The 21146-nt window shown below is 45.3% G+C and overlaps 1 protein-coding gene across 2 annotated transcripts in view; it reads left to right on the forward strand.

Moving 5' to 3' along the window:
- Dsp (desmoplakin) overlaps positions 1 to 21146 on the forward strand; it is a 49027-nt gene that overhangs the window by 17624 nt on the left and 10257 nt on the right. For both annotated transcript variants that reach the window (XM_051170168.1, XM_051170172.1), the window contains exons 4-19: positions 683 to 857; positions 4859 to 4987; positions 5924 to 5974; positions 7113 to 7274; positions 8267 to 8371; positions 9232 to 9327; positions 10477 to 10602; positions 11066 to 11218; positions 13425 to 13579; positions 14254 to 14380; positions 15145 to 15346; positions 15986 to 16212; positions 17402 to 17568; positions 18470 to 18608; positions 19492 to 19685; positions 20941 to 21103. In XM_051170168.1, the coding sequence (XP_051026125.1) occupies positions 683 to 857; positions 4859 to 4987; positions 5924 to 5974; positions 7113 to 7274; positions 8267 to 8371; positions 9232 to 9327; positions 10477 to 10602; positions 11066 to 11218; positions 13425 to 13579; positions 14254 to 14380; positions 15145 to 15346; positions 15986 to 16212; positions 17402 to 17568; positions 18470 to 18608; positions 19492 to 19685; positions 20941 to 21103 (2371 nt within the window). The remainder of the gene's footprint in view (positions 1 to 682; positions 858 to 4858; positions 4988 to 5923; positions 5975 to 7112; positions 7275 to 8266; positions 8372 to 9231; positions 9328 to 10476; positions 10603 to 11065; positions 11219 to 13424; positions 13580 to 14253; positions 14381 to 15144; positions 15347 to 15985; positions 16213 to 17401; positions 17569 to 18469; positions 18609 to 19491; positions 19686 to 20940; positions 21104 to 21146) is intronic.

Here is a 21146-nt window from a genome sequence, read left to right on the forward strand (position 1 = left end):
TCTTCCTGGAATGGTCGCAGAGCCCTGTGATCCTGGGTATTGGCAAGCCAAGGCAGGAGGATCAGACGTTCAGGGCTTGCCTGGACAATTTAGTGAGCTCTTGTCTCGATATTGATTCATTAGTAAGCTAGTGTTTGGCTCTTAGAGAAGGACAAAGGATGTGGTGGAGTCTTGGGCTCCTTCCCCAGGACAGTCAAAACTCTGTGATAGTTTAAAGAGCTGAAGGGATCATTTAGACAGAAGTAGCGGCCTCCTGTACGACATCTGACTTTTCAAGAGGCTGATATCGCGCTTTATTTAAGCAAGTGAGATTCTTGGAATTGGAAGTGACCACTCCACAGCAGAGCCGTGTGGTCTGAATTTGCTCTCCTGCTACCAAGGGACCAGGGTACTAGCAAAATATACTCCCAGGATGAAATTCCCAAGAGAAATTGAGTGGCTGTCAGGTTAGGCAAAGGCAATGACACTTTTCTAGATGTTCTGCACTGAGTGGCCTCCTAGCATTTATACTTCCACGTGAGCACGTTGGAAGTCATGGGGTAAAGAAAATAAAATCGTTTAATGCCATGTCCTTGGCCTGCGGCTTGACCCATAGGAAACCCGGAAATGGGGAGATTTGCCCTGGATGGGTTTTCGTGGGCTGTTTTCTTGTGCCAATGCCATCGTGTCCCTTCCCTTTCAGACTGCTTCAGCTTCAGGAGCAGATGCGGGCCCTCTACAAGGCCATCAGCGTCCCTCGGGTCCGAAGGGCCAGCTCCAAGGGAGGTGGAGGATACACCTGCCAGAGCGGCTCTGGATGGGACGAGTTCACCAAACGCCTCACGGGCGAGTGTCTGGGCTGGATGAGGCAGCAGAGGGTAAGTGGCGCCCAGGTGGACCTGCAGGTGCTTCTTCTTAGATCACCCCACCCCCACCCTGAACTTAGGAAGTTCAGATGTAGATGATGGTACAGTCACCCCCAGCCCTCCAGTGACAGCAACTTGCTAAGTCACAGGGTTGTTCTGCCTGAGTTGCCGCTGACCTCACTGTATCCCTCGTGGGCTGGAAAGAAAGACCTCTTCTGTGGCCCCTTTGAACTAGTAAAACAAAAGAGAGAAAACTTAAGATTAAAAAAAAAAGTTATAAAATATTATCATGTTGGGAGGAGTCGGGCACGGTGACACTGGGTGTTCTGGTTTGGCCTCCTTGGTTGGCTTTTTGAAGTTCGGTCTCCGGCCGTGCAAGTCTCACGTCACTTGTGTGGGCGTGGAGTCCAAGGATGGCACAAGAAGTATGTGCGATCTTTTCCCGGCAACTGGGCTTTCTACAAAGTGCTTCTCAACGCTAATCACTGTTTTGTTGTTTTATGTAGTAATTAAGCCCAGTAATGAACAGGTGGCCTGAGAAACATGCCATGAACATGTAGATGGGAATTTCATAATGAAAACCTTCTAATGAGCCGTCCTTCTTTCAGATGCGGATGCGTTAGAATCATACATTGGGGAGAGGGTGTTACGCAATGCTGCGTGAGCTTGATTGACTGTTGGACCAATTTCTTAGTCGTTCTAAAATTTCTTAGCCATTTTAACATCCCCCTCCCCAACCCTTGTCTTTGAGTCTGGGTTGAATTAAGTTGCCCAGGCTAGTCTTGAACATGCAGACTCAAACCATTCTCCTAGATCAACCCCCAAGACGTCTAAGACCACAAGTCAAGTGCTACTCACACCCTGCCTTTAAAAGGTTTTGGGTGAGCCAAGCGCGGTGGCGCACATCTTTAGTCACAGCACTTGGGAGGCAGAGGTAGGCAGAACTCTGTGAGTTCAAGCCTCAGTGTATTCCTTTGCCAACAATCGTTCATTCACTCACTTGTTTAGTTATTTTTTTATGCCTACTTTGTATTTATTTGTTTTCTTTTCCTTTTTTATGTGTATGACGTTCTGTTTGCATATATATATATGTATGTTCCACATGCATGCAGTACCCAGAAGAGGGCCTTGGATCCCCTGAAACTAGAGTTACAGATGGTTGTGAGCCACGATGTGGGTGATGCCAATCAAACCTAGGTCCTCTAAAAGACTAGTCCGGGCTCTTAACCAATGAGACTTCTCTCCAGACCCTGTTTGTCTTTTGTTTGCTGGTTTTGTTTGTTTGTTTTTGAGACAGGGTCTTGCTTTGTAGCTCACACAGGCCTTAAACTTACGATCTTCCTGCTTCATCCTCCAGGGTACTGGGATTGTAGTGTGTGCTACTGTGCCCCCTCCCCACCACACACATTTTTTATGAAGACTATAAGCTATTTCAGAAGGTGCAGTACTAGCAGAAATCACAGAAAATCATCGATTATGTCAGAAACTTAACTCTAAACTTGTTTGCATGTCTTCAGCTTCCCTAAAGTCTTTGAAAATCTCTTTATTTTTTGAGACAGGGTCTCATGGAGCCCAGGCTGCCTTGAATTGGCTATGTAGCTCAGGATGACTTTGAGCTACCGAGGCCTTGGCCTTTACCTCTGAACACACATTTCTTGGGGGGGGGGGTGTCTATCTATATTGACACCATGCTAGAAAATCAGGGCTCAAAAATGATGGTCCGTATCTATGAAGGTGAATACTATGGAAGACAAGATACAGCCCAGATGCCAAATGCTCTGTGAGAGCTATAATACGATCTTGCTTACGAGTGGGGAGAGAGTGACACTCCAGTCCTGAGAAGATTTGAGTTAATGGGACTTGAGCTGTGCCTTCAAGGAGGCCAGACAAACTTTGAACCTGAGTAATTACGAGATGTCATATCCCCTGATGTCTTCTAAGACAGAGTGACAGTTATATTAAGTGACAGCTCAGGATTAGTCATGTTCTGTATTGCTGTGGGTGTAGCTTTGTAAGAATGCTTTGTAGAGCTGGGTGTGGTGGTACCCATGCTTATAATCTCAGCCTGAGCCACAGAGGGAAACCGTCTCCCACACCGACAGATGGACACCACACACACACACACACACACACACACACACACACACACACACACGCACAAAACCAATGACTATTTGGGAGAAAAGTCTCTACATCTTTAAACTCAGGGGAGATGGCGTTCTTGCCTGGATGTACTTCCTAACACCCATCCGTGAGCCATGCTTTTGATACTGTCAGATGGTTCTTAGAATTCTTGGCAAACTAAAAGCTGTTTGATTCCTACTGTAGGTTCACCCTGGGATTCTGTGTGGCCATTCCCTTCTTATCCCACCTTCCCCCACACATAGTCCGAATTCTTTGCTCACTCCCAGGAGACCCAGCTGAGGCCTCTGCTGATAAGGGATTATTCGGTTCCCTACAGCGTGTTCAGGAGGCAGACTCACATCTCCCTGCCAGGTTTCTGCTTTGTGATCTGTGTTTCTGCTGATGGGCGAGCCAGATACTATACACCTGGCAGGTAATGAGCTGTGGTGAGCCGGCCCTGGGTCATTTCCACCTTCCCCGGTGCAGCACCTGCTGCCTCTGTTTTCAAGCACAGGCAGTTACAGGACAAGGCCAAAGTCCCTCCTAACCTTCAGTTCTCTGCCTTTGAGATGACTCCTCTCTGAAGCCTTGCCAAGGGTACTAGAACATGGGTGTGGCTTAGGACAATTGTGTTCTGTTCTTGCTGCCATCCCAGCAAGGGGTGTGTGCCCTTGGCATGTCCGAGAGATGACACAGGTGATTTAGAAATTTACATGTGCTCATGCAAAAGGAGGAAATCAATCCATGCTCGACTTGACCAGAATGAAATAATGTATTTGATTCTTATTGTGAGATACTCTTAAATTTCAGACTCTAGTGATAAATCTAGCCAGGTCTCACATTTAAAAAGCGAACATAAACCCATAATCCTACTACTATTACCAACATTAACCAGAATGGAGACCCTTGAGTGTGCATAGTGGGTTCCCTTTAATGTGGAGCATAGAGCGTTCTTACAGTTTGGAAGGGAATTTTAAAATGCTGTTTTCTGAGCCAACACTTGAGTATATAGCATTCATGAACATAACTTAGGCCTGGATGTGTAGCCCAATGGTATGGCACTTGCCTAGCTTTCGTCAAGCTGTAGGCTCAGTCACCAATATAGCAACAACAAACAAAAGATAATGTAAACAAATAAACAATGATAATTTCTTTAGGTTAGCAATTTAGTTTGAGAGGCAGTGCATGACTGTGCCATTAATGATTTCTCAGATGCATTTAAAAATGATTGAATAATGTCTATTAGTATTCATACTAGTGTCTAGGTATACAAATTCACATTCTATTATTTTTATCCTTTTTAGAAAAATGTAATTATTACTATTGTGTGTGAGTGCAGGGTGTGGGGATGGGGGTTGGAGGACAGTTTTGAGGCGTCAGTTGTCTCCTTCCCCTGTGGGTTCTGGGGATGCAAATCCAGCCGTTCACTTGTGTAGCTCAGCCATTTTGTCAGCTCTACCTCCACATCTGTGGGAATCTCATATGTAGATTCTCTTTCTTCAGAAGAATAGTTTAGATCGTAAGGAACCCGTTACTGAATTTCTTATTCATCTTGGGATGGAGTCAAACTAATTCAGAATGTATTTGGTGATTCTCATTAGCTATTTGGTAAAAGTATTTAGCTTCAAACATAGTTCATTCAGTTGTTGTTTTATTTTTTTTATTTTTTATTTTTTTGTTTTTTCCTTGAGATGGGGCCTTGCTGTGTGCTTGGGTTAGCTTTGACCACTCAACTCAAGTAATCCTCCTGCTTTCGCATCCTGGGTGGTTGTACATTTTGAATTTGATCTGAAACAGGCTGTGTGTGAGATCTTGATCCCTGATGATACAGAGAAATTATGTGTTGCAGAGGAGGGACAATAAACGGTATGCTCCCCCCCTCTCTGCAGGCAGAAATGGACCTGATGGCCTGGGGCGAGGACCCTGGCTCAGTGGAACAGCACATCAACAGCCACAGGAGCATCCACAACGCCATCGGGGACTACCGTTGGCAGCTGGACAAGATCAAAGCAGATCTGGTATGTGTCACATTTATCGGGGAGCCTAGAGAAGGGCGTAGCATTTAGGCAAATCTGTCTGAAGCACAAGACCAGTATTTTCATTCCAAGAGACTAGAAATGAAAACAAAAGAAAACTAAAAAACTCCATTGTATAAAAGGGAAGTGGAAACAAATTTATGGAACCTGGAGAAGGACTTGAACCAAATGCTAAGTGTGTGCAGGGTATCACGAGGTTACGGTTCATAAACAAGTATTAGCAGAGGTAGTAGGTAGATAGTTACCTCAGAAGGCAAAGCATCACCAGCCAGAATAAAATGAAATTATCATGTAGCTTATATCACTGGCGAGTTGCTGAGTCCTCTCCTGGGTGGGAATAAAGTCACCTTTGTCCTGAAGGAAATTGTATCTCAATTCAATACCTCTCCAGTGCTGGGAAAATAAAGTCAGACTTGGGGCGAATAGAGAATGACAGGGTAGTAGTCGATCTCATTGCTTGGTCCCCCCCCCCCCATACCCCTCACCCCGCCATCCCCATCTCTCCAGTTCCCATGCATCCCCATATCCCCTCCACTCCCTTCCCTAGACTTGAAATCACTGACTGTAATACTTAAATCGATGTTTTCGTTTTCACTTTGCCCTGCCTTTTTACAACTTAAGCCTTACTTTTGTCCACTTGAATAATTGGCTCAGCTTTCTCCTTCGTGTCTCTAAGATCTGGAGGACCCAAAATCATGTTTACTACAGCAGGTCTGTAAGTGACAGAATAGTTACTTTGAGGAGTCTTCAACCTATCTGGGGAAAGGCCTCCTTGGGCAAGAGACTTCATGGAGCAGTTGCTTCTTTTTAACTAAGGGAGCCGAGGCCAGCACCTCAGAGGGAGGCATAGAAGGGCTAACTCTCTGTAGACCTCCTCGAGGGGGGCTAAATAATAACCTGCATTTTCTTGTCTTTCAGCGAGAGAAGTCAGCAATCTACCAGCTGGAGGAGGAATATGAAAACCTGCTGGTAAGTGCAGTTAGCCGCAGTTAGTTCAGTTCAGTTCCGCAAGTGGTACACGTATTGGCTTAGTAATGTTCAGCACAGAGCCCAGATATACATGGACCTGGGGTGCATAGATTGTAATTTTGTTGTTGCTGGTTTTCTTTCAGAATTGAAGTTTCAAAGTTTTTGTTTTGTTTTGTTTTCTGAAGGCAGTGCCTAGCACTGTTCTGTTTTCAAGTTAAATTTCACATCAATGGCTCTTGTTAAGTGCATGTAAAGTGATGAAGGATTGCAGCCCCTTTGAACAAGTATACAGACACACAAAATGTTTCCTCACATAGTTTTACCAGCCTGTCATCGTCTCATGACAGACACTGTTGGTTGCTTGATTCCAAAACAGAGATTTCCACTCTTCAACCTATTTGTGTCATCTTATTTTCACCCTTTCCACATTTTCTTGCTGGCTAAAGTGCTTTTAAAATAGTGTGGCTACTGGTAACATACTACTTTTCCTGTTGGCATAGGCATAAGGCTGATGGCACCTTACCTTTGTGTGGGCAAAGCCTGACTTATGTAAGATAGAAAGCTAGATCTATCTAAAAGTATAGTTCCTATTAATTAACTAAAGTTATTTAACTCAAACATCAGTATCTCTTAAATTTTTGTTTATTATAATTGGTGTGTGTGTGTGTGTGTGTGTGTGTGTGTGTGTATGCAAACATGCGTATGCTTTAGTGTGTACGGAGGTCAGAGGACAAGAGTCAGGTCCTGGGGATTGAACTCAGGTCATCAGGCTTGTTCAGAAAATGCTTCACCTGCTGAGCCATCTGGCTGGCCTCAAATATCATCATGTGAGTCAAGCAAGGCTCTTCAGAAGCCTGAAGTAGAGTGCTTCTGTAGCACGCGGGAGGCCCTGCGTTCCTCCAGCACCAGGGCAAAGATGAGAATGACCCTTTGGGGTGTTTGGATCTGATATTGCTATGGCTCCACAGCATCAGCAATTTGGAAATGGCCTCTCTCCTACACCAGGTGAACGTAGCAGGTTAGGAGGTTTTTCTAGCCTCAGATGATTTGGGTAAGGAACTCCACAGTGTTCACCTGAGCTGTTTTCCTGTGTTAACTGGTGCTGTTATCCTAATGCTGCTCGCGAACTTGTCTGCAGAAAGCATCCTTCGAGAGGATGGACCACCTGCGCCAGCTGCAGAACATCATCCAGGCCACCTCTCTGGAGATCATGTGGATCAATGACTGTGAGGAGGAGGAGCTGCTGTACGACTGGAGCGACAAGAACACAAACATCGCTCAGAAGCAGGAGGCCTTCTCTGTAAGTTGCCCTACCTTGCCTTTAGCCTGGCGGAAGGAGAGGCCTTTTAAATAATTTGATCAGCTGCTTGTAAATGGATATACTGTTCAGTGGTGTAAGATTTGTTCAGTTTTATTTTATGTGTTTGGGTGTTTTGCCTGCATGCGTGTCTGTGTGCCATGTGCATGCAGTGCCCACAAGTGCCAGAAGAGGGCATCAGAGTCCCAGGAATCAAACCTCGGTCTTCTGGCCGAGCAGCCAGTGCTCTTAGTCACTGAGCATCTCCCCAGCCTCTCCCTATTTATTTATTTATTTATTTATTTATTTATTTATTTAATTAATTAAAGAGATAGGGTTTCCCTCTGTTATTCAGAAAGACTGCTATGTTTTGTAACTCAAATAACCATCTCACCTAACCCTGCTAAATAAATGGGACTGTGGGGATGTGCCATTGCTAGGTTAACAACCACCAAGACCATTGTTTAATATCGCTAATGACAATGATTCACAGGTTGGCCTGTCCAGAAACCTTCCTAAATTCAAGTTTTGATCCGCTGTTCTACAGTGCTGTCCACTCCACTCTAAGGTGTCCCCAAAATATTATATAAAATTACCTTCAGGCTATGTGGGTAGGAAACACAAATGAGTTTTGTCTTTAGACTTGAGTCCTATCTCTGTGTATATGCAAATATTCTGCAATAGCAAATCCCAACTCTGAAGCACATGTGGTCCCAAGCATGTGGAATTAGGAATGTTCACCATGTATGAGTGGCAATGTGGTTAGCTACCTGCAGAGCCTTGGTCAGGTCATGCCACTAGTCTTGCCTTGGCCCCTTCCTAACCTTGGGTTTCCAGCATCAAAAATGCTGTGGTTCTTAAGGACAACGTCATGTAGGTCCTTAGCACCCATCATTTCCAGAATGTAGTGTTGTGCGTTGCCACCTCTAACTAGTGGGACATCCTGAGAGCCTAACTGCAGCTGGCGGTAAAGGGTTTGGTGTTTCCTGTTACAGATTCGCATGAGTCAACTGGAAGTCAAGGAGAAGGAGCTCAATAAGCTTAAACAGGAAAGTGACCAACTGGTCCTCAATCAGCATCCAGCGTCAGACAAAATTGAGGCAAGTTCTGTGGAATTTACATTTTCATTAGGGGGAAAAAAACTTTTCAAAAAGGACGTCTTTGTGAGTGAGTGATTCTTCTCCATTATGAAACTGTGCCAACTTTATTTTCTATTTTGGGACCAGCACCTTAGCCTAGGGATTTGGCAACCTCACCCCCCTCAGCCCTCCCAGAAAATCCAGAAATACTTTAGACTTTACCAGATGATCTCTGTCACAATTATTTAGCTCTGCAATTGCATTACGAAAGCAGTATGAACACCGTGTAAGTGAACAGCCATAGCCATGTTCCAATAATACTTTATTTATGAATAAAAGTGGTGGGGCAGATGTAGCCCTTGGGCAGTATTTGTCTGCTTTTCCTGAAGACTGCTCTCTGTGAGCTGGACTCAAGGCTGCTGTAGGTGATAGTACTATTATGGCCATCTAAGTTGTTAAACTAAAATGCCCATGTTATCTGGTAAAAGTTACTGCCTTAAGTCTCTGAGGCCTTCTGCCTGAATGCATCACACCTCCACACGATCTAGTGCTTGTCGAAGAACAGGCTTGGTGTGCCTGCCAAAGGGAATTCCACTCTGGTGCTGTCCCCAGTGTCTGTTCTGATTGGTTAGTAACTACTCAATTAAGGCAAGACCTATTTTGGCTGATGTCTGTTTGATGGTGGCTGTCTATAAGAACTGATTGTACCTAGAGCTCTCAGGTGGGCTATTCTGTCTCCAATCATTAGACAAAAGTTTGTTTGACTTGGGGTGAAATAAAGAGGTGCTTTTCATCTGGCTCATGGGTCTGTGCAGGAGGCATTCCTCTGTGCCTTTGGGTGGGCATGAGACGGCTGACATCTTGGTGTTTTCTTGTTTCAGGCATATATGGACATACTTCAGACACAGTGGAGTTGGATTCTGCAGATCACCAAGTGCATTGATGTCCATCTTAAAGAAAATGCTGCCTACTTTCAGGTTTTTAGACATATCTGAGCTTTTTTTTTTTTTTTTCTGAGCTTTTTTTTTTTAAAGCTATATTCATTTGTGTTTGTGTGTGTGTATGTGTTTCTGTCTGTCTGTCTGTCTGTCTGTCTGTCTGTCTATCTGTGGTGGTGTTGGTGGTGGTTCTATGCCACAATTGGCACGTGGAGGTCAGAGGACAACCTGCCCTCTTCTTCCACCATATGGGTCCTGGCAACAGACATCTTCACCCACGGAGCCATCTTGCTAGCCCTGTCTGAGACTTTAGAGTGGCCATGGGACTGTGAGAAGAAGTATTTTTTAGCAATGATGAAGTCTGACTCCAGCCCATCTACCATGTGACATGTTACAACTCCAGGCTCCAGTTTCTCGTGTTGGACATAGGGGATCAGACCCAGGATGATCTCCAGGGAACTTTCCTAGTCTAAAATAATAGTCCACAGGCATGCACTGTATAGATGAGTAAGTGCATACACCACACAGGTATAGAACTGATGGGGTCACATGCATTGTAATGCCATCACTACTTTATCTTTTGAGTTTTTTCTGAAGCAAGGAAACTATCTGGAAGGCATTGCATAAATCCTACTTATTGTCCTTAGTTTAGAGGAACACAGATTTGTAATACAGCCTGTGGCCGCTCAGCCCCAAGACCAAGTCTGTGAATGCTCTCTGCTCTAATCTTTTCCTTTGGCCACTTAGCAGAGGCTTGCGGAGGTGGAGTGGTGGTCCTCGAAACACAACTACTAAATGATTGTGTCCTTTAGCTTTCCCCCAGTGTTAACAAAACACCCAGGAAAACCAAACTTATGCAGAAAAAAGTCCAGTCCCTGGCCCACAGGCCAATTATTCTGGTCTATGAAGAGTTAGCACACCATAGCAGGGCATGCAGGGTAGAACAGAACTGCCAGAGAGCGAAGGGAGGAAAGTGAGGATGCTAGGGTCCCATGATCCTCTCTGAGGCTATACCCTCATGATCTAAAAAACACCCACGATGCCCTTCTTCTAAAGGCTTCACTGTCCCCTGTTTGTGCCACACTGGGAGCCCAGCCTTTAACAGACAAGCCTTTGGATGACATCCAAGATCCAAACCCTGATGTTAACTTCCTTTTCATTGATGGGGATTGTTGTCCTCCCTGACAGTTTTTTGAAGAGGCCCAGTCAACCGAAGCCTACCTGAAGGGTCTGCAGGACTCCATCAGGAAGAAATACCCGTGCGACAAGAACATGCCCCTGCAGCACCTGCTGGAGCAGATCAAAGAGCTGGAGGTACTATGTCATGCCCAGTCCCTCAGCAGCTGCACGTGGAGGTCAGGGGAGTGAGTATACCCCAGACACAGGGCCCGCCCAGAGCCCACACCTCAATTTCTTCTTTCAATGGCATCTCTGGGTGCCCAGTGACCGTAGGGAACAAACGGCCTTTGCTTCACCACCTCAGTAATTAACTTAAAACAAGAGAAGAGAGAATGCCATGGCTTAACGTGACAAGTCCCTTGGGAAGGCATACCTCACTTTTTATGCACATGGCCCTTTCAGGGAGATAGTCTTTCCTGCCCAGTTAATTCAGAAGGCTTACTGTGGAACGTTATCTTCCCCCATGAAGAATTTGTGGCTAACTATTCCTAATGGAACTGTAGCAATATTTAACTTTGATGTTGTGGCAGCTTCTTCCTGAGGCCTCTAAAACTTGCAGGGCACCCATGTTAAAGGTGCATTGTATTTGCAATTGCAGAAAGAACGGGAGAAAATTCTGGAATACAAGCGTCAGGTGCAGAACTTGGTAAATAAGTCCAAGAAGATTGTGCAGCTGAAACCTCGGAACCCAGACTACAGGAGCAAAAAGCCCATTATCCTCAGGGCTCTCTGCGACTACAAACAAGACCAGGTGTGTGTGCCGTGTTCAGCATCAGAGAGAAGCCTTCCCTTTCTTTACATTAGCTTTTGTCAGTCAAGAGGGCAAAACTAATCTTGGTTTCAATAAGCACAGTCATGTCTTTTCCACATAAAGCTATCAGCTGTTGAACAAATGTAACTCTGCGCCGAGTTACCGGAACCATGGGCAATTAGGACAAAATAGCTGCTTCTTCTGGGTTCTGGGGAAAGGAGGCAAAGCTCTGTGCTATGCTGACCATGTACTATACCTCTGAGCTCCACTCCTCACCTCAGTGGTTATCTTGAAGGTTTAAAAACCTTTCTGAGGTTGACTGCTTCCATCTTGTGGTATCTAAAGCTTATTTGATTTTTTATTCTTATTTTTTTTATTATGTTTCTCTTTCAACGTATACATTTATATTATTACACATGGGTAAAATAAACTACATACAGCAGGAAGAACCACGAGACAATCAGGAATTATATAAATGTGACATTCATAGTGATTTGCCTATTTGTATTTGGCAAATTTGAAGTAAACATCTTTCCTATCTTGTTGGGTCTAAGTTTCTGAGTGGAGATTGATATCTGTCATGTCTCATCTCTATTAACTTAAAACATCTACCTTGAGCTAAAAACATCTTAACCCCTAACCTACTAAGCTGAATTGACAGATTGAACTGTCTGGTCTTCAAACCCATCAGAGACTTGAGACGGGATAAAACCCTAAAGCTTACTTGTGGTCACCAGTATCCTTAACTTTCAGCCAAGATAAGTGGAAATGGGGAATGGCACCTTCACGGTCCTGTACAGTGAGTCTCCTGCAGGTTTCTTGGGAGTTCTGGATGACATCAGTTCTATAGGCTCTGTGGGAAACACAGGTTTAGAGAGATGGGTTAGGTTCCGTTCTTACCTATATGGCTTCCACAGTTCTGCTTTCTTACAATAAACTTCTGGAGGATCTGAGAAACAAAATGTGGTTCCCTGCTTAGAAGAGCTTTATGAAACGGGGGTCTTTTCTGCCCTGTGGAATATTCTAAGGAGTTGTGTGAGGACTGAACATGGTGGCCCACACCTCTAATCCCAGAACCTGGGAGGCTGAGACAGAAGTCTCTCGCATCGAAAGCCAGCCCAGAATACAGAGTGAGACCTTGTTTTAAGCAACAACCAAAAACCAGACAAACAAACAACAAAAAACAAACTCACTACCACGACTACCACTATCAACTCCCCAAAATACCAAAACCAAAAGCCAAAAAAAAAAAAAAAAAAAAACCAACAAGAAAGGAAGGAAGGAGTATATTGGATTGAAAAATGAGGTGAAAAACCTCTTACGGTTTATCAGTTTAGACAGACAGTTGCCTTACTATGTAGGCTGGTTTTTATGGTTATTTGGTTTGATTTTCTTCTTTTTCTGTGGTGCCGGAGATCAGGGGTAAGAAAGTACTTTGTCACTGAGCTGTGCCTCTGCCCATTTAAGCTGCACCTCTAGCCATTTTAAGAAGCTATATAGGGCCAGCTGTGGTGCCACACGCCTTTAATCCCAGCATGTGGAAGGCAGAAGCAGGAGGGTCTCTATGAATTCAAGGTCATCCTGCCTCCAAAAAGAGGGGAATGGAGTTCATTAATTAACTGAGTTTACTTAGTTTTTAGTGTATTGGCCACTGAACTGAGTGCTTCACACATGGCAGGCAGTTACACTGCCCCTGAGCTATATATATGTTCAGGCCTATTTTGTACTTATTATCTTGAGATATGATCCTGCTAACATGACAGGTTACCTTAATCTTGCTCATATCCCAGGCAGTCTTTGACCTTGTAACCCTCCTGCCTCATGAGTAGCTAGGCCTGAGCCACCAGACTAGGCAGAAGTTCATTTATGACGTTATGTTTTTACAGACCGATGGCAATTTAAGAGCAAATGAGTGAGGTGAATGACACCCCCATATTAAAGTGTAACATAGGAAGCATGAGTTCAGAACAGGAAGAAAACATGACGAGGGGTTGCCTTGAGGCAGAGGTGTTCTCCCATCGCTGCGTGATCTTCCAAGAGTGTCTTTCCCTAACTCACTTGGGATATAGGCAACTCCGTAGATAAGTTTTTGGTTCACGCATGTCATTCACACACAGGCGTGCCACGATTGTCTTCGCTCGATGGGGGGGGGGGGTGTAAGGAGGTCAACACTCTCACTTTCATCCGCGTGTTCTTTGCCTGGCAGAAAATTGTACGCAAAGGGGACGAGTGCATCCTGAAGGACAACAATGAGCGCAGCAAGTGGCATGTGACAGGTCCCGGAGGCGTGGACATGCTCGTCCCTTCTGTGGGACTCATCATCCCTCCTCCAAACCCACTGGCTGTGGACCTTTCCTGCAAGTAAGCTCTCAAGTTCCTAGCCACTGCGACACTGAACAGAGGGCCAGGAGCGCTTGAGCCCGAACAAGGAGGCTTAGGGCAGTGTTTTCTTACTGTAGTCGCCCCTGCAAAGGGGTCTTCCGAAGTCACCTATACTGTGTCTTGCAAGTTTATTTGGAAGATTTTATTATGGATAATAAGAGAACATCTGGCCATACAGCAGAACCAGAGGCAAGCCACACCCTTTGAGGCGGCTTTTTTTTTTTTTTTTTAATTCTTGACTAATCAGTTATTTTGAATGTAGTCACAAATATGACATGCCCCTCGTGGCAGCATTTGGTCACCAGCAAGCAGAACATATGTTTTATAAGCTCACATAGAATGGGGAGTGTTGGGTGGTGCCTTCCTCCTATCTCCAGTCCAGAGTTCAGGGGCTGCAGGATTTAAGCCACTTGTCAATCAAAACAGTCACGAATCAGGTAGCCTGAACCAACCAGACTGATTTGAGTGATCCGTTTGGCTATAGATTGCGTTGAGAACTTCTGGGAAGAAGGCTAGCTGAATCTATTGAAATATTGACGGTCTTGGAAATTACACAGTTGCTCCGTAAGGTCTGGTTTAGATTTCTGGGCAGTTGTACAAAGCTGTCCAGCCTTTCTGTTTGGGCTGGAATGTTTTCCTTTTCTGCCTTCCAGGATCGAGCAGTACTACGAAGCCATCTTGGCTCTGTGGAACCAGCTTTACATCAACATGAAGAGCCTGGTGTCTTGGCACTACTGCATGATTGACATTGAGAAGATCCGGGCCATGACTATCGCCAAGGTGTGTCCTCTGGGCTGCCTAGAGGGCCGTTCACTGCTTGGCCTATGCCCTGGACACGTGAGGTCTCTTAGCCTTTCCCAGCACTGGGTCTGTCCACTACTGTACAGAATGGGGTGGGCTCAGGCCTAGAAAGCTTGCTTAGCACGCATGAAGCCCTGGGCTCTTCTGCTAGCTCTACAAAACAAGGAGGAATTAGCACATGGATGGTCATGAGATAAACATCCACTGGAGTGACCACCCAAAAATACATATGGAAAAGTCAGTGTGGGCCCCATCTCCTTAGCGGTAACAGGAATTTGGTCACACATGTCCACTGGGATGTGGCAGAAGGGAAAGTCAGGATAAATTCTTGGAAGAACTCTGAAAAAGCATCCCTCTACATCAGCAGCCCTTGAGATGTGGGTGGAAGTGCCTTGGGCTGAGGAGTCCTGCGGTAGAGTAAGGAAAAGGATGGGCAGGCGGCTTTAGGGCCCCTGAGCCTCTTTATCTTCATACAGTGGCTGTGCTGCATTGCGCTCTATTTACGTCTGAGTTTCTGCATAATATTTTGTCTGAAGACAAATATCCAGTGAAGGAAAAAGCCGCCGGCAAGCCACTGCTGTGCCCCTTAGCAGCAGTGAGGAAGTCCCCAAGACCTTTTATATCTTAGTTGGCCCTTGATGAGGGTCACCTTGCACACTTCCTGCATGGGGGTGGGGGATGGGGGTGGGGGGGTGTGAGGGCATCCACCTCTTCCCGACTCACTGTGTCTGACTCACCTCTAGCTGAAAACGATGAGGCAGGAGGATTACATGAAGACCATCGAAGACCTTGAGCTCCATTACCAAGATTTCATCAAAAACAGCCAGGGCTCAGAGATGTTCGGAGACGATGACAAACGGAGGATGCAGTCTCAGTTCACTGATGCCCAGAAGCATTACCAGACCCTGGTCATTCAGCTTCCCGGCCACCCCCAGCACCAGACAGGTCAGCCTGGCCCAACTCTCCTCTTTGTAGCAGTCACACTTGTGGTTTGAAAAAGAGAGGCATCTATAAAATGGTTCCTTTGAAAGATACTTAGGATGCTCTGTGTTGATAGAGCAAAATACCTGAAATTGGATCATTTATAAAGAAAAGAAGCTTATATAATTTATTACTCTGATGGCTGGGAAGCAGTATGGAGCTCGGCAAGTGACCCATGGTTCTGTCATACTTCAACAGGGAAGCAGAGAAGGGATCAGTAGCTTATGGAAAGGATAGGACGCCTGGGGCAACTTTAGAATAAGTCACTCTTTTGGGGACTGACCAGTGCTGGAGACTTAACCCCCAATATCTGGCCATTCACCCTTGCTGAGGGTCATAGCCTCATAATCTAGTCATCTTCTGCCAGGCCCACCTCTTAAAGGGCCCACTACACATTACGTTTACATTAGGAACCAGTCTTTGAATACTTGGGAGGCCGTAAGGTAGAAGACAATAAGACAGAAGATATATAAAGTGATTTGTATACCAGAGTTCTAGGACCAAGTCACATGGAGTAGGCATGTTTTTAATGCAGTTAAGGTGCCTCGTACCTTGACAGCATGGCAGTCTCTCGCATTCACAGCCATAACTTGTTTTTTACAGTCACCAAAACTGAAATCACTCACTTGGGCACCTGCCAAGATGTCAACCACAATAAAGTAATTGAAACCAACAGAGAAAATGACAAACAGGAAACATGGCTGCTGATGGAGCTGCAGAAGATCCGCCGGCAGATGGAGCATTGTGAGGGCAGGATGACGCTTAAAAATCTCCTGCTCACAGACCAAGGTTCTACACACCACATCACAGTGAAAATCAATGAGCTCAAGGTAGGAGCTCCTGACACTAGTCTCCGGATTCCACAGGTCCTTATGTTTATCTGTAAATGAAGTAAAACTCAGTGGCTTACATATTTATAGGCAAGTGTATTTGTTTTCCATTGCTACACTAAAGGTGATTTTTTTTAAATAAAAAGCTTGCTTGCTTTATTTATTTATTTATTTATTTACTATGTATGTGTTCTGCCTGCACACCAGAAGAGAGCACCAGATCTCATTTATAAATGCTTAGAAGCCTTCATGTGGTTGCTGGGCATTGAACTGAGGACCTCTGGAAGAGCAGCCAGTGCTCTGAACTACTGAGCCATCTCTCCAGCCCCACCAAAGATGTTTTTGAGGTTAAAGCTAATCTTAAGAATAACAAAGCCATATATGCACACAATACAGAATATATGTGTTTGTGTGTGTGTACATACATATATACATACATACATGCATGCGTGCATACATAATGCAGGTTGTTAAACTTGTGGTATATGTACACCATGGAATATATATTTATTTTAAACTATGGCAAGGTCAGGGAGCTATAGGCACATGAGCATGGGCTCCCACAGACTCCAGAAGAAGGTGTCTGATCTCCTGGAGCTGAAGCTACAGGTGGTTGTGAGCTGCCCCAGGTAGGTCCTGGGAACCCAGCTCAGGTCCTCTGCAAGAGCAGTACAGGCTCCTAACCACTGAGCCATTTCTCCAGCCCAGTATGGAATATTATTCAGTTTTTTTAAAAGAAAGGAAAATTAAGAATTGTGTGAACCTGGGGGATGTTATGCTGAGAGTGAGAGGGACCAAGTGCAAAAAGACATATAGTATGTAATGTTACTTACATGTGGTATTTAAAAAGGAATCAAACATACAGAAACATATACATTGTGGTGATCAGGGATGGGGCATGGCAGGAAGTGATCAGATGTAGGTCAGAGGGTACACATTTGCAGTAAGTCTGAGATCTGGCATGGGGCAGGGGACCATGGGTAATAATTCATTTACTGAAATTTTGCTAAGAGAGTGGATTTTAGATACCCTTACTGTATGCATACATGTAAGTACCACGGCAGGTGGCTCACGGGAACAGTGATTTTTTTTTTCCTTATGCATAGCTGAGCAGTATGCTGCACACCTTTAAAATGAGTTTAAAACAGTTGCACAGCTAGTGAAATGCGCTTCCCTTCTCTTTTGACAGAGTGTACAGAATGACTCGCAAGCCATCGCTGAGGTTCTCAATCAGCTTAAAGACATGCTTGCCAACTTCAGAGGGTCCGAAAAATACTGCTATTTACAGAATGAGATATTTGGACTATTTCAGAAGCTGGAAAACATCAACGGGGTCACAGATGGCTACTTAAACAGGTGAGCACAGCTAATATCCCTCTAGGGTGGCTCGCGTTCTCAAATTTTCTTTTGTTTTCCCCTTTGGTGCAGGGTGGGGGTGACTGCTCTTGCACTGAGCTACATCCCCAACCTTGTCAAGCTTCATTCTTGCCTGACTTCATTTGTTATGTGTGCTTGGCTAGTTGGAACTTGTGCCTTATAGACAGCCACCCTCTCTCCCTCCTTATACACAGCCACCTCCCTCCCTCCTTACACACAGCCACCCTCCCTCCCTCCTTACACACAGCCACCCTCCCTCCCTCCTTATACACAGCCACCTCCCTCCCTCCTTACACACAGCCACCCTCTTCTCCTCTCCCTCCTTACACACAGCCACCCTCCCTCCCTCCTTACACACAGCCACCCTCCCTCCCTCCTTACACACAGCCACCCTCTCTCCCTCCTTACACACACAGCCACCCTCCCTCCCTCCTTACACACAGCCACCCTCCCTCCTCCTTACACACAGCCACCCTCCCTCCCTCCTTACCACACAGCCACCCTCCCTCCTCCTTACACACAGCCACCCTCCCTCCCTTACACACAGCCACCCTCCCTCCCTCCTTACACACAGCCACCCTCCCTCCCTCCTTACACACAGCCACCCTCCCTCCCTCCTTACACACAGCCACCCTCCCTCCCTCCTTACACACACCCACCCTCCCTCCCTCCTTACACACAGCCACCCTCCCTCCCTCCTTACACACAGCCACCCTCCCTCCCTCCTTACACACAGCCACCCTCCCTCCCTCCTTACACACAGCCACCCTCCCTCCCTTCTTCTTTAACATCATCCTGTTTCCCAAAAGTGACTGAGCGCCAATAGTAAGCCTTTGATTATGTCCCTGGAAACCTTAACTACCTCTCTTGCTCTTTCCAGCCTCTGCTCCGTGAGAGCTCTTCTCCAGGCTGTTCTGCAAACAGAAGACATGCTGAAGGTATATGAAGCAAGGCTGACGGAGGAGGAAACTGTCTATCTGGACCTGGATAAAGTGGAAGCGTACCGCTGCGGGCTGAAGGTAACGCAAAGGCTCAAGTCTGTAGCCTGGCCTCCAGGGAGTGATGAAGAACTTGCTCCTCTGCTACAGAGCCTCACTAAGTTTTTATTAGTGTTTTATTTTGTCTCACGCTTCGAAAATAAGTTTTATTATTGGAGTTACTACAGGTTTATAGGAAAACATACAGGATAGAGCCCACATACACTGTACCTAGTTCCTTCTAGTGTCAGCATCATGCATTCATGTGATCTATTTGATAAAGTTGGTGAGTTGGTAATGACACATTAGTATAGGCTAAAGTCCTTGCCTTTTGTTTCTCTTTTGGAGAGGGTCTCATGTAGGTCACATTGATCTCAAAAGCACCATATAGCTGAGGTTGACCTAGAACTCCAGATCCCCTGGCCTCCACCTCCTGCACTACCCTGCCCACAGCCCATGCTTTATTCAGATGTGCAGCTAGGATTCATGGGGTTTGAGGCTGTTTTACTTTCACTGGCCACATGTGGCTGCTGTCGGTTGTTGGTAGGGAACTCAGTTTTCTGGTGCCTGTTAGGAGGAACAGTGATCTGCAGTGGGATGCATTGCTAGAGCCAAGTGTGGTAGTCCATGCCTGTAATCCCAGTACTTGAGAGGCAGAGTCTGGGGGATTGTCATCTTTGAGATACTGAGGATCAAGTCCAGAGCCTTGTGATTGTTCAGCTGCTGCTCCAATGCAGGGCTATGCCTCCAGGCTTTCCTCCTGTAAAGCCAATGATATGAGCTAGTATGTAGCTCGGTGGTAGAATGCTGCTTGTCTCAGCACCAGAAATAGATAAATAAGTAAATAAAATAAACAGTGACTTTGGGGTAGCATGCAATGGAGGAGGAGATTAATTTGTATGCACCTTTTCTCTTTAACTCGCAGAAAATAAAAAATGACTTGAACTTGAAAAAGTCCCTGCTGGCCACCATGAAGACGGAGCTTCAGAAGGCCCAGCAGATCCACTCTCAGTCTTCCCAGCAGTATCCACTCTACGACCTGGACCTGGGAAAATTCAATGAGAAAGTGACACAGCTGACAGATCGCTGGCAGAAAATAGACAAACAGATAGACTTCAGGTGTGTCGGCTTCCTTACCGATGGTTTTCCCTTTTGGTGATTCAAATGCCACTAGAAGCCATCATTGTTAGAGAGCAGTGCCTTGCCCAGGCCTTGGTGCACACATTTAATCCCAGCACTCAGGAGGCAGAGGCAGGCAGATGGATCTCTGAGTTCGAGGCCAGCCTGGTCTACAAAGTGAGTTCCAGTACAGCCAGGGCTACACAGAGAAACCCTGTCTCTGAAAACAAACAAACAAACAAACAAACAAACAAATGCAGTGGCTTCTCATGCCCAGCCTACCTTCGGTCACTAGTTTTGACTAGTTCAGAACATGTCTGCCCATGACCTCATGCAGTCTATGGACTTTTGTGAGTGGCTTCCAGGCGTCACGTCTGTTGTGCCACGTTTTGGGCACCTGGTTTATTTAACCTCATTTATTTATTTCTGTGGTAGTAAGGATTGAACCTATGACCTTCTCCATACTAAACAAGTGAGTTGCCTCTGAACTACTCCCCGAGCCCCTGATGTTCGAAACTGAGTCATGCTATATAGCTCAAGCTGGTTTGGAACTTGAGATCCTCCTGCCTCAGCCTCCTAAGTACTAGGTTTATCGGTATGTGCCATCACACCTGAGTATTTTTTCATCTGTTTTTGAAAAATTAAATGACCTTCCACTAGTTGAATTTGGTCTATTATTTTTAGTTTTTTATGGAGGAGGTGGTAAGACAAGGTGTCGGGTAACCCTGGCTGGCTCCCAATGCTCCATGCAAACAAGATCCTGCTTCTACCTCCCAAGTGCTACCACACCCAGTTCTTCAGTTCTTCATCTCCTTTTATGGCTGGCTACTATTCCTTTTTTTTTTTTTTTTTTTTTTTTTTGGAATTGTACTACAATTGATGGATATTTGGGGTTTTAGTTTTGAGATATGATGAAAAAAAAATGCTATGATAAATTATTCACATATGCCGGGTGTTGGTGGCACTCGCCTTTAATCCCAGCACTCAGGAGGCAGAGGCAGGTGGATCACTGTGAGTTCGAGGCTAGCCTGGTCTACAAAGTGAGTCAGGACAGCCAAGGCTACACAGAGAAACCCTGTCTCAAAAAAAAAAAAAACAAAAAAACAAAAAAAAAAAATTTTACATATAAGATTTTGTGTTTGCATGTTATCAGTTCTTTTAGGTAGACACCAAGGAGAATTGCTGAGCGACTTAATATTTTACATATTTTAATGTATAATAAGAGTGTCTTAATAATTTTATATGTTTTCCCTAGATTGTGGGACCTGGAGAAACAGATAAAACAACTGAGGAATTACCGAGATAACTATCAGAGCTTCTGCAAGTGGCTCTACGATGCCAAACGCCGCCAGGACTCTTTAGAGTCCATGAAGTTCGGAGATTCCAACACAGTCATGCGGTTTTTGAATGAGCAGAAGGTATAGCCACTCTTGTCATTCCAAAGCTCTGTTGAGATTAATT

This window comes from Acomys russatus, chromosome 3 (genome assembly GCF_903995435.1).
Source record: "Acomys russatus chromosome 3, mAcoRus1.1, whole genome shotgun sequence".
Taxonomy (NCBI): domain Eukaryota; kingdom Metazoa; phylum Chordata; class Mammalia; order Rodentia; family Muridae; genus Acomys; species Acomys russatus.